The sequence below is a fragment of the Canis lupus genome, chromosome 3, assembly GCF_048164855.1.
Source record: "Canis lupus baileyi chromosome 3, mCanLup2.hap1, whole genome shotgun sequence".
NCBI classification, from domain to species: Eukaryota; Metazoa; Chordata; class Mammalia; order Carnivora; family Canidae; genus Canis; species Canis lupus.
The window spans coordinates 70,405,861-70,419,246 of record NC_132840.1 but is presented as its reverse complement, the minus strand read 5'-3'; the positions used below and the strand labels follow the sequence as shown (position 1 = coordinate 70,419,246).

Below are 13,386 nucleotides of genomic sequence, written 5' to 3'. Positions count from 1 at the left end.
ATATCAAATAGAAAAAATAATCATATTTTGCATAAAAGTCTCATGCATCTTAAGCATTTTCTTAAATATTTTTTAAGGACTGAATTCTAGTTTAAAGATTACAAAATAATAGAACAATTAAGTATTTGTTGTGCACTATTCAGTTAAAAAAATCATTTCTTCACAACTGCTCAGTAAAGAAAGGTGTATTTTACCAACACCACTTTAGGGAAGAATATCCTGGAACCCAAAATAGGTTAGCCAGTGAAAAGTGGAGTTCCACAAACAAATTTAAGGAAAATTATTTTGCCCATGAAACCTACATGATAATAGAATTTCAATATCCTTTTAGTTTTTATATCTCCCATTATTCTATAAAAGATCAATGTTGGGGACGCCTGAGTGGCTCAGTGGTAGAGCATCTGCCTTCAGCTCAGGTCATGATCCCAGGGTCCTAGGATAGAGTACAGCATCAAGATCTCTGTAGGAAGCCTGCTTCTCCCTCTGCCTATATATCTGTCTCTCTCTCTCTGTGTGCGTGTGTCTCTCGTGAATAAATACATAAAATGTTGAAAATAAGTTTAAAAAAAAGATCAAGGTTGGCTAGCCTACCAAAAATTACTATATTATATAAAAACATTTTCTATGTTCTTTATTGTATTTATTATCATTTCAGATATGGACTGCACTGAGGTTGCCCATCACCCTCCATCACTGGAACTTGGTCATGAAATCCCCATGTCCTGAAGTACCGCTGCATCCAGTAGTTTCATCAGCTGAGACCGAGCTAAGAATAAAGAGAATCACAGGGAAACTAGACCAGCTGATCCCACCCAGACCTTTCACCCACATGAATACCACCACCAGTGCAGCACATAGCACAGCTACCATCCTCCACCCTCGAGATGCCTACTGCAGGGGGGATCGGCTAGATGTTGTACTGGAGGGGAGGGACCACTTGGGACGTAGGAAGGAATATGGTGGGGACTTCCTGAGAGCCAGGATGTCCTCTCCAGCCCTGAAGGCAGGTGCATCAGGAAATGTGACCGACTACAACAATGGCACTTACCTGGTCAGCTTCACTCTCTTCTGGGAGGGCTGGGTCTCTCTGTCTCTCCTGCTTATCCACCCCAGTGAAGGGGCGTCAGCTCTCTGGAGGGCCAGGAACCAAGGCTATGACAGGGTGATCTTCACAGGCCAGTTTGCCAGTGGTACCTCCCATGTCGATACTGATTGTGCCCTGGTTTTAAACTCCAGCACTGAGCTGTGTGAGTACTTGGATGCTCAAGACCAAGAAGCCTTCTACTGTGTAAGACCACCGCACATGCCCTGTGCTGCTCTCACTCACATGCATTCCAAAAACAAGGATGTTTCTTATCTCAGCAAACAAGAATGGAGCCTCTTTGAAAGGTAAATAATTTTTTTCTGGAGACTACCTGGGAAGAGAGACTACATGGGAAAATATGGTAATGATTTAGCCTCTGTGTGGCCCCAAAGGAAAGTGCCATGAGTATATCAAATTTGGGGATTCTATGAAGAGCCATTTTAGAAAAAAATCTGTGAATTCTTTTGGGGACAGTATTTACTTTCCAGTAGTCCTCAGTCTTTTTGGATATTTAACCCTTATCATTGAAACAAAAAGATAAACAGAATAAAAATCAAAAGGGAATGAGAAACATATGTGTAAATGTGTGCTTGAATATATTCTTACTGCACTTCAATAAGTTATCTTGCACACCTTGTGGGTATCTGTACCCCCTGGACTAATAAGCAAAGAAAGGAAAATTTAATCAGTAGTCAATAGTCAATTCTTAGCACTAAGAAGTAACTGAAAACAATAGATAATGTGGCTTCTTGTGTTTCCTGATTTTGGGGGTCACCTGCAGATTAATTTCTGTATTTTTCTCTTTAAGGTCAAATGTGGGTGTAGAGATTATGGAAAAAAATGTCATCAGTGTCTCCAAATGCAACAGTAAGTTCTCCCTGTGATGATGGGTGGTGCCTAGCACTAAATTCATCTAAATGGTTTCTTTCTTTTCCTACTGGTACTCTGCCCATTAGGCTTCTCTGTGGTGAGTCAAGATATCCATTACTCAAGTGAATAAGTGATTGGAATCACTCGGATATCATAAACCAGTTTTAGTAACTGTAACTGAACATTAATCTATTTCTTGGGCAACAGATTACCTGCTCATCTAACATAATAACCTTCAAATGTCAAAATTCTGTTTACACCTGGGTGTTTACCTCCCCATATCACTATCATTGTCTCCTCCTCACATCACTAGGAGTCCAAAATGTAACAGAGGTTTACAACCTGCCATCCTAGAGTCTCTTATGTTGAGATATGTTTCTTCTGTACTCAGTTTGTTAAGAATTCTTACAAATGTATATTGCATTTTGTCACATTCATTCTTTGCCTCTATTAAGGTGATCATACGATTTGTATCCTTGTTTGGTAATATGGTGTGTCACATTGATTTGTAGGTACTGAACCATCCTTGCATTCCTGGAACAAATCCTGCTCAATTGTGGTGTATGATCTTTTTATTGTATTGTTGAGTTTGATTTGTTAAATATTTTCTTAAGGTTTTTTTCATCTAACTTCATCATGCATATTAGCCTATCATTTTGTGAATGTGATGTCTTTGCTTAGTTTTGATATCAGGATACTGCTGTCCTCATAAAATGAGTTTGGAAATATTCCTTTCTTCTAAATTGTTTGGAATAATTTGATAAAAGTAGGCATTAACTTTTCTTTAGATATTTATTAGAATTCACCTGTGAAGCTAGCTGTCTGATTCTGGACTTTTCCTTTTTGAAAGTTTTGAATTACAGACTCAATTTCATTCCTTGTAATTGTTCTATTCAGATTTTCTTTTCTTTATGATTCAGAGTTGGAAAGCTATTCATCTATTCTAGGTTTTCCAAATTTTTGGCACATAATTGTTCACAGTCATCTCTTATGATATTTTATGTATATAGTATCATTTGTAAGTTCTCTTTTTATTTCTTTCTTTTAAAGACTTTATTTATTTGAGAGAGAGAGAGAGAGCATGAGTGGGGGAAGGGGAGGTGCAGACAGAGAGGGAGAAGCAGGTTCCCGTGGAGCAGGGAGCCCAACTAGGGGTTGGATCCCAGGACCCCGAGATGATGACCTGAACTGAAGGAAGACACTTAACTGAGCCACTCAGGCACTCTTCTTTTTTCTGATTTCGTCTGTGTGTGTGTGTGTGCTCTTTTGTTTTCATTGATAAACCTGACTAGAGGTATATTGATTTTGTTTACCTTTTCAAAGAACCAGCTTTTAGTTCATTGATCTTTTATAATTTTTTTCAGTCTGTTTCATTTATTTCCACCATTTTCTTTATTAAGTCTTTTCTTCTCCTAAAGTTAGGCTTTGTTCTTTTTTTCTAGTTTCTTTAGGTATAAAATTGTACTGTTTATTTAGACTTTTTAAAATTTATTTTTTGCTATATTGCTATGTGCTTTCTCTTTGAACTGTTTTTGCCATGTCCCACAGATTTGGGGGAGTTATGTTTCTGTTTTCATTTGTTTCAAGGTATTTTTTTTATTTCCTCTTTGATTTCTTTTTAATCCATTAGTCGTTTAGTAACATGCTATATGGTCTCCATGTGTTCATTTTTTCCCCAGTTCTTCTTGTAATTGATTCCTAGTTTCATACTTTTGTGGTTAGAGAAGATGCTTGGTTAAGATTTCAGTCTTCTTGAATTTAATGAGACTTATTTTGTGACCTAATGTGATCTATCCTGGAGAATGTTCCCTATGCACTTAAAAAAAAAAAATCTGAAGTTCTTGAATGAAATGTTCTATAGGTATCTATTAAGTCTATTTGATATAATGTGTCATTTAAGGCCAATGTTTCCTTATTGATTTTCTGTCTGGATGATCTACTCAATAGCAGAAATGTGGAGTATTTAAGTCTCCTACTGTTATCGTATTACTGTCAATTTCATCCTGTGTCTGTTATGTTTGTTTTATGTATTTAGATACTCCCATCTTAGGTTGCATAAGTATAAAACATACACTGCTTGGATTTAACCCTTTATCGTTATGTGATGCCTTTCTTTGTCTTTAGAGTTTCTGTTTTAAAGTCTATTTTGTCCTATACAAATATTATGTACCAGCTTTCTTTTTATTTTCATTTGTATAGAATATCTTGTTTTCCTTCACTTTCAGCCTGTGTGTCTTTAGATCTGAAGTAAGTCTCCTGTAGGCAGCATACAGGTGGTCTTATTTTTTTTAATCTGTTTTGTCACCCTATGTCTGTTTTTTCTTTCTGAGAAGATTTTATTACAAATTTAATTTATTTAATATGACTATGCCTATTCAGATTTTCTATTTCATCTTGTGTCAATTTTGGTAAATTATATTTTTCAGAGAATTTATCTATCTCATTGAAGTTTTGAAATTTGTTGACATACACTTTTATAGTAATACTGCCTTGTTATCCTTTTAATGTCTGTAGAATCTTTAGTGATACTTTCTCACTTCTAATACTGGTAACTTGTGCATTCTTTTTTTCCTTTTGATTGGAGCATTTAGTCCATTTAAACTTAAAGTAATTATTGATAAGTATGTGCTTATTACTATTTTATTCATTGTCCTCCGGTTCTTTTTGTGGTCCTTCTGTTCCTTTCTTCTCTTGTTCTCTTCCCTTTTGGTTTATTTTCTTGATGGTTGTATTTGAGGTCCTTTCTCTTTTGTGCATCTATTGTAGTTTTTAGTTTGTGGATACCATAAGGTTCATATATTGACACATATATGTACATGTTTGTATATATATATATATTTTTTTTTGAGCTGATAGTCACTTAAAATCAAGTGCATTCAGAAACAGTACAATTTTTTTAAATTCCCCTCACCCCCTACTATCTGGAGGGTTTTTTGATGTCTTATTTTACATATTTTTATTTTGTGATCTTTTAACTGCTTACTGTTGTCATAGTCAATTAAACTATTTTTGTATTCAACCTTCATACTAGTTCTTTTTTTGAAGTTTTCTTCTATTTAAATTCAATTAACATATATTATTACTACCTAATTCATCAGTCTTATATAATACCCAGTGCTCACTACATCATGTCCCCTCCTTAATGTCCATCAGCCAGTTACCCCTTTCCCCCTCCCCTCCAACAACCCTCAGTTTGTTTCCTATGATTAAGAGCCTTTTGTGGTTGGTCTCCCTCTCTGATTTTGTCTTGTTTTATTTTTTTCCTCTCTTCACCTATGATCTGTGTTTCTTAAATTTCACATATGAGTGAGACCATATGGTAATTGTCTTTCTGATTAATTTATTTCACTTGGCCTAGTACCCCCTATTTCCATCCACATCACTGCAAATGGCAAGATTTCTTTCTTTTTTGATGGCTGAGTAGTATTCCATTGCTTTAGCCATTCATCTGTCATTGGACATCTGGGCTCTTTCCATAGATTGGCTATTGTGGACATTGCTGCTATAAACATTGGGGTGCAGTTGCCCCTTTGGATCACTACATTTGTGTCTCTGGGGTAAATCCCTAGTAGTGTAATTGCTGGGTCATAGGTTAGTTCTTTTTTCAACTTTTTGAAGAACCTCCATACTGTTTTCCAGAGTGGCTGCACCAACTTACATTCTCACCAACAGTATATGAGGGTTCCTCTTTCTCCACATCCCCACCAACATATGTTGTTTCCTGACTTTTAATTTTAGCCATTCTTACTGGTGTGAAGTGGTATCTCATTGTGGTTTTGATTTGTATTTCTGTGATGCCAAGTGATTTGGAACATTTTTTCATGTGTCTATTGGCCATTTATATGTCTTCTTTGGAGAAATGTCTGTTCATGTCTTCTGCCCATTTCTTGATTGGATTATTTTTTCTTTGGGTCTTTATAGATATTGGATATTAGCCCTTTATCTAATAAGACATTTGCAAATACCTTCTCCCATTCTATCCATTGTCTTTTGGTTTTGTCAGCTGTTTCCTTTACTGTGAAAAAAGCTTTTTATCTTGATGAAGTCCCAACAATTCTTTGCTTTTGTTTCCTTTGCCTTTGGAAACATGTCTAGCAAGAATTTTCTGCAGCCAAAGTCATAGAGTTTGCTGCCTGTGTTCTCCTCTAGGATTTTGATGGATTCCTGCCTCACATTTAGGTCTTTCATCCATTTTGAGTCTATTTTTATGTATGGTGTAAGGAAATGGTCCAGTTTCATTCTTCTGCATGTGGCTATCCAATTTTCCCAACATCATTTTTTGAAGAAACTGTCTTTTTCCATTGGATATTCTTTTCCTCTTCTTCTGCAGTCTCAATTATTCTAATATTGTTTTTGCTTTATGTTATCACTTAACTCTTGAATTCTCCCCTCATGATCCTCTAGTTTATTTCTTTTTTTCTCAGCTTCTTATTTTCCATCATTTTGTCATCTGTATCACTAATTCTCTATTCTGCCTAATTTTTCCTAGCAATTAGAGTCTCCATTTTTTATCTCATCTCATTAATAGTCTTTTTTATTTTGACTTTATTAAATTTTAGTTTTTATTTCTCTGAAAACAGATTCTCCAGTTCCTTCTATCCTTTGTTGAAGCCCAGCCCAGAATAAAACTCTAGTTCCAACATCTTACTTATATCCATACCATATAGGTCCCTGGCAGTCAGTATGGCCTCTTGTTCTCTTTTTTGAGGTGAGTTTTCCATCTTGTCTCTCAGTCTAGAGAACAGATGAATGCAAGAACAAAATGCTAAAATGGCAACAATGACCCCAGAGAAATATACAATAAACAAATCAGAAGACACCCAAAACTGTAAAAAAAAGATTAAAATTTTAAAAAGAATATAGTAAGACAGGTGGACAGAACAGAGCAATACACTGGGTCCTGTGTGTATTTTGGTCTCGTTAGAAAACTAGATCCCAAAATTGTAAAGAAAGAAAAATTTAGGGATCCCTGGGTGGCGCAGCGGTTTGGCGCCTGCCTTTGGCCCAGGGCGCGATCCTGGAGACCTGGGATCGAATCCCACATCGGGCTCCCGGTGCATGGAGCCTGCTTCTCCCTCTGCCTGTGTCTCTGCGCCTCTCTCTCTCTGTGACTATCATAAATAAATAAAAATTAAAAAAAAAAAGTTTAGAAAGAAAAATTTATATATATATATAAATTTGTATATATACAAACACTTGTGTATGTATGTGTGTGTGTGTGTGTATATATATACACACACACACACATACACAAAATAACATTGAAAGGATAGAATGTAACTGTAAAGATGAAAATTAAAGACTTCAAAAAAAAGAGAATATGATCAGATAGGTGAAGAGAACAGAGCCATACACCAAATTTTGGGTGTACTTTGATCTGTTTGTTAGAAGAAACTGTATTCCAAAATTGTAAAGAAAGAAAAACTTATGTATATACAAAAATAAAATTAAACACAATGAAAGGATAGAATGTAACTCTAAATTCATTTTTAGAAAAAATGTCTTAACCATTTGAAAGCAGTCATTTATTAAGTGATCAGATTACAAAAATAATCATGGTAGATACCTTAGTTCATCCTTCTAATAAGCCTATTGATCTGGCCTTCCCTGTTGCCAGCATCTCCACCTTCTACAAAATGAGTGGTCTTTTTCTTCATTCTGCCATGTGGAAAAGATAATTTGAAGGACCATAAAAAGTTGTTTGCTTCTTTGAAACGTTTTCCAATGGTATAGATCTTGTGAATCAGATCCTCCATGCAGATGATGCCATATTTACCAAGAGATCAGGCAATCAATGTGTTATCTGTCAGGGCAATTCGCTTCTTGTTGAGCTTGCCATAACCACGCTTGTAGATCAATTCATTCACTGACTTCAGGTTTGGATGCCCCCATGCTTACATGGTTCCACAATCCTTAGCATATTAACTGAAGCCTTGTTGAGCTTAACAAAGGTGCCATTAAAGATCTGGCGAAGGCAAAGAAGCTGCAACACCTTTCGAACCCTTGGGCTCACACCATTGATACCTCTGATCCTGATGACAAATGCCAATTTGGGTTCTGCAGGCACCTAGAAGTTGCTAGCTTTTCTCACCATCCCTGCCATTTGAATCTCGGTTCTGTACATCCTTGGGGTAATGCTTAGCTTTTTCATAGATAAGCTTCCTTCTTGCCTTTTGAAGCATCTTTTGGGCAAACTTTTTTCTCAGATGCTTGATCTTCAACTGTGCAAAATTCCTTTGCCTTTTCTTAAGGGTTTCTGGCACAGCAGGAACCTTCTTCTCTTCTGCACCCTCCATGGTTCCAGCCAGAAAGGGTAAAAATGAAAATTTTTAAAGATTTTTGAAAAGAGTTGATAAAATAAGAAATTTGTTGAAAAAGGGAAGAGAGAAAACAATTAAAATTAAAAGACTAAGAATCTTGGGGGTAAAAGCATGAATCTTTTTACTATTTTCCCCTAATGTTGGAGTTTTGCAGTTCTCTATGACTGGTAAACTGGCTCTTAGCCAATCTTCTTGCTAATCTCTTGGGGGAGAGGCCTGTTGCACTGATTCTCAGGTGTCTTTGCCCCTGGCAGAATTTTACCACCCTTGCCAAGGGGTCAGGCTAAATAATATGTTCCAGATTGCTCTATGTGGCTTTTGTTCCCTGAAGGCTTTACATACCACTTTAGAGGATGAGAATGAAAACGGCAGTTTCCCAATCTCCAGGCTTGGAGCCAAAAGCCTGGGACCCTACTCCTCAGTGCACCGTCCGGGAAAAACAGTCATTCCTGTCTCCCTGGTCTCTATTCACTCTCCATGCTCACCCAGCCTAAGCAGGTTTCTCTCTCAGGTATACAACCCCATTTCAATTCTCCAAATCCTTCAGACTCCTGTGGCTTCCACCCATGCTGCTCCTTCCAGAGGAGGAAGCAAGGGGTGGGTCTTGTCAGTTATGCTGTTTGTGGGGTCCCTGCTCAGGGAGTGGTTGCCTGGACCCTGCTGTGGTTCATGGTATATGGCCACCCCAAGCTGATTGCAGCCAGATTCCCCACTCTGAGGCCTGGGAACTCTGCTGCACTCAGGTACCCTTGGTCTTCCTGTGATTCCAAGGATCCTGAGACCACATTGTCCCATGCAGGATTCTGCCCTGCCTAGCCACCTGAGCACTTTTCAGGTCAGGACATCCTTCACTGGAACAGACTCTAAAAGTTCCAATTTTGCACGCTGCTGCTATGTCACTTTCCAGTAGCCAGCTTATGGAGGTTCCCCCCCACCGTGATTTATTTTCCCATATATTGCCACAAATTCACTTCTCTGTACCTCCTGCCTTACAGAAAGTAGTCACTTTTCTATTTGTCAAGTTGCACTTATTCTTTTCTTAGATCTCCAATTGAGTTCACAGGTGTTCAGAATATTTGATAGCTATCTAGCTGAATTCCTGGGACCAGACAAAACTAAGGTCTCCTACTCCTCTGCCATCTTGGACTCCCCATACTAGTGCTTTAAGTGGCTGATTTACAACCTTTCTATATATTTGCCTTTACCAATGGATTTTTTTCATATATATATACACACACACACATATGTGTGTGTATAGATAGATATGAATATATGTATATATTTCAAGTTATAGCCTATTTTCTGTTTAAAGAAAACCCTTTATAATTTCTTGTAAGTACAGTGTAGTGGTGATTAACTCCTTTAGTTTTTGTTAGTCCCAGAAACTATATTTCCTTCAATTCTGAATGATAAACTTGCTAGATATTCTTTACTATAAGTTTTTCCTTTCAGCACTCTAAATATATGCTTCCATTCCCTTCTTGCCTACAAAGTTTCTGCTAAACATCAGCTGATAGTCTCACAGTGTTTCCTATGTTGATTGTTTTTCTCTTACTGATTTTAAGATTCTTTAACTTTTGCCATTTTAGTTGGCGTACCCAGCCTTAGTATAGATCTCTTTGGATTCAACTGGTTTGGGACTCTCTGTGCTTCCTGGACCTTGATGTCTATTTCTTTCTCCAGGTTAAAGAAATTTTCAACCATTATTTATGCAAATGAGTTTTCTGCCCATTTATCTTTCTTTCTTCTTCTGGGATCCCTATAGTATAAGTGTTAGTATTCTTGATGTTATTCCATAGCTACCTTAGACTACCTTTATTTTAATTTTAATTTTTAAAATTTATTTTGTTGAGGTACCTTTCTTCTCTCCCTACTTTCTTGAGGATTTTTATCAGGAAAGGATCCTATATTTTGTCAGATGCTTTTTCTGTATCTATTGAGAGGATCATATCAAACTCAACACCCAAAAAACAAATAACCCAATTAAGAAATGGGAAGAAGACATGAATAGACACTTCTCCAAAGAAGATATCCAGATGGCTAACAGACACATGAAAAAAAAAATGCTCAACATCATTCATCATCAGGGAAATACAAATCAAAACCATAATGAGATACCGCCTCACATTGTCAGAATGGCTAAAATTAACAACTCAGGAAACTAACAGATGTTGACAAGGATGTGGAGCAAGGGGAACTCTTTTGCACTGTTGGCAGGAATGCAAGCAGGTGCGGCCACTCTGGAGAATAATATGGAGGTTCCTCAAAAAGTTAAAACTAGAACTAACCTATGACCCAGCAATTGCACTACTAGAGGATATGAAAATGCTGATTCAAATGGGGCATATGCATCCCAATGTTTATACCAGCCACTATCAACAATAGCCAAATTATGGAAAGAGCCCAAATGTCTATTGACAGATGAATGCATAAAGAAGATATGGTATATATAGACAATGGAATACTACTCAACCATAAAAAAGGATGAAATCTTACCATTTGCAACAACATGGATGGAACTAGATTATATTATGTTAAATGAAATAAGTCAAAGACAAATAACATATGATTTCACTCATGTAGAATATAAGAAACAAAACAGATGAACATAAGGGAAGGAAAAATAAGATAAAAACAGAAAGGGATACAAACCATAAGAAACTCTTAACTATAGAGAATAAACTAAAGATTGCTGGAAGGGGATGTGTGTGGGGGGAACGGACTAAATGGGTGATGGGCATTAAGGAGGGCATTTATTCAGATGAGTATATGTCACTATAAATTATATGTTATATATGTCACTAATTCAACTCCTGAAACAAACACACAAACAAACAAAAAGCATTTGTGCCATTCAGCTTGGATGGTTTCCACTTCTCTGTCTTCCAGATTGCTATTCCATTCTTCTGTTTCATCTAATCTGCTGTTGATTTGCCTTAGTTTACGTCCCATTTCAGTTTGTATTCTTCAGCTCTGGTTATTTTTTATATTTTCTAACTCTTTTTTGAAGCCCTCTACTCATCCATTTTGGTCAATGTCTTTATAACTATTAATTTGAACTCTTTATCAGATAAATTACTTATCTCTGTTTCATTGGGGTTTTTTTCTAGGGCTTTATTTTGCTTTTTTCATTTGGAACCAAATTCTTTGTTCTTTGTTCATTTTTGTGGGGTTTTTTTCTATGAATTAGGCAGAATAGTTACCTCTCTGTCTTAAAAGAGTGGCCTTGTATAGGAGCATCCCCCGTGTGAGCTGTGTGCCTTGTGGTTTTGGTGGGATGACTGGGGCTGGAACAAGTGTGGGTCCTGGGGTTTCCAGGGTGAACTGTGCTGGGGCCATCCTGATAAGATAGCTGGACCTGGAGTGGACATGGGCCAGGGGATCCTGCTATGTCCATCCTCATGAGATGGCTAAATCTTGAGTGAGTGCATGCCTGGGGGTTCCTGATGCACACCATGCAGGGCTACCTGGGCTACATTGGCAAGATGGCTGGGTCAGGCGTGACCTTGGGAAACTCTATGGCATGCAACTCTGGGGTCCCTTGGCAGGACAGATGGAGCTGGGGAGGGCACAAACAGGGGTGAGGGCGTTTGGGATAGGGTAGTGCCTTGGGGGAAGCTGGAACTGCTGTAAACTAGAGACTCAGGACTTGCATAGGGCAGATCTAGTAAGCTGCTAGAGCACTTGACCCTGTTTCTATCCATGCTATTATAGCAAAGAGGGAATATGAAAGAAAAAAAAAAAAGGCACTTGTCAGCATCTCCCACCCCAGAAAGCATTTCAGTAGTTCCCCTACTTACATGACAGATGATGCAGGGTTAGTAAATGGATTTACTTCACTTATAGACTAGTTGCCTTTTAAATAGATGGTTTTCTGCTCTGCCCACGACAAGCACATCTGTGTGTGGTCCTCTGCATGATATCCCTCCCTAATGCAGGTTGCTGTGTTGAGGACAGGGCTCCCCTGGTTACCATGCCTCCATCTTTTTACCTTTCTCTATGCAGTCCCTCTATCATTTGTTGTGAAGCAGCTGTTCAATAGGACCTCAGTTATTCAGGGGGAATTGTTGTATATGTAGTGGTAGATTCGGTGTGTCCATGGGAGGGGGTAGGTTCAGGATCTTCCTATGCTGCCATCCTGGACCCTCTATTCAAAGAATTTAGTTTGCTGATGTCATTTAAGACACTGTGACAGAGTGGACAAACTTGGAGGTAAAGTAGGCTTAAAATGATAAAATAATTGGGTTTTTATTACTAAGCAAGAATTGATAACTTTACTTCCATAGGAAAGCAAATATTTAAATTTTACCAAGAGAGTTCTTTGTGGGGAGTGGGTAGAGAAAATATGTTCTCTATAATAAACATTAATGGGCATAATTTAGAATATTCATATCAGAGAAAAATTTTGCTAAAAATAACTATTACATTAAGATGATTATGCTTCAATAGGCTTTTTCACCTCCCTCATGACCCATTAAAAGGATACTTAGAAAAGATAGTAGGTTCTTAATAAATACTGATGCATGTGTGATATTTTAGATCTTATCTTGCTGATTCTTTGGCAGGAAAAACTGTTCCAGTGAAAAAGAAATGCAAGTTTGGAATGACATCCACAATCCCTGGTGGACATGTCTGGAAAGAGACATGGAATCCTGTCTCCTGTAGTTTGGCTCCGATCAAAATGAAAGAATGCCTAACAGGAAAATTCGTGTATCTAATGGGAGATTCCACAGTCCGCCAGTGGATGGAATATTTCAAAAACAGTATCAACAGTATGCCTCAGTCTAAGCCATTATTCATATCCCTTTCAGAAATTTACTTTTTATTTCAAGGGAGCAATAGGAAATGCCTCTTCTTCATATCTCTTAATCACAACACACTAAAACTTTTCAAGACATCATTGTCTTTCTTTTAAAAGAATACATTAATCTGACTGGAAGGAGCATGTGTAGAAAAGATTTATTATATCTGTATCCCAATGTGTACCTGAGTATGTACCCAGCATGCCCAGAAAATCATTGACAGAGCTGAAAATAATGTAAGATACTACATTGCCCATTTTCTACAGTTGGCATAATGATTAAGGATGTAGATTCTAGATCCTAGATGATC

At 37.4% G+C, this 13,386-nt stretch overlaps 1 protein-coding gene, 1 long non-coding RNA gene and 1 pseudogene across 25 annotated transcripts in view; 1 reads left to right on the top strand and 2 right to left on the bottom strand.

The window, feature by feature from the left end:
- LOC140631002 (uncharacterized) overlaps window positions 1-13,386 on the bottom strand; it is a 39,963-nt gene that overhangs the window by 2,387 nt on the left and 24,190 nt on the right. The gene's annotated exons all lie outside the window — the stretch shown is intronic.
- The window catches only part of NXPE4 (neurexophilin and PC-esterase domain family member 4), a 49,019-nt gene that overhangs the window by 32,222 nt on the left and 3,411 nt on the right, over window positions 1-13,386 (top strand). For 23 of the 24 annotated variants that reach the window (XM_072822084.1, XM_072822089.1, XM_072822092.1 and 20 more), the window contains 3 exons: window positions 656-1,389; window positions 1,893-1,951; window positions 12,840-13,046. In XM_072822084.1, the coding sequence (XP_072678185.1) occupies window positions 656-1,389; window positions 1,893-1,951; window positions 12,840-13,046 (1,000 nt within the window). The remainder of the gene's footprint in view (window positions 1-655; window positions 1,390-1,892; window positions 1,952-12,839; window positions 13,047-13,386) is intronic. The other variant, XM_072822108.1, reaches the window with a different exon arrangement.
- LOC140631001 (large ribosomal subunit protein uL30 pseudogene) lies at window positions 7,496-8,958 on the bottom strand (annotated as a pseudogene).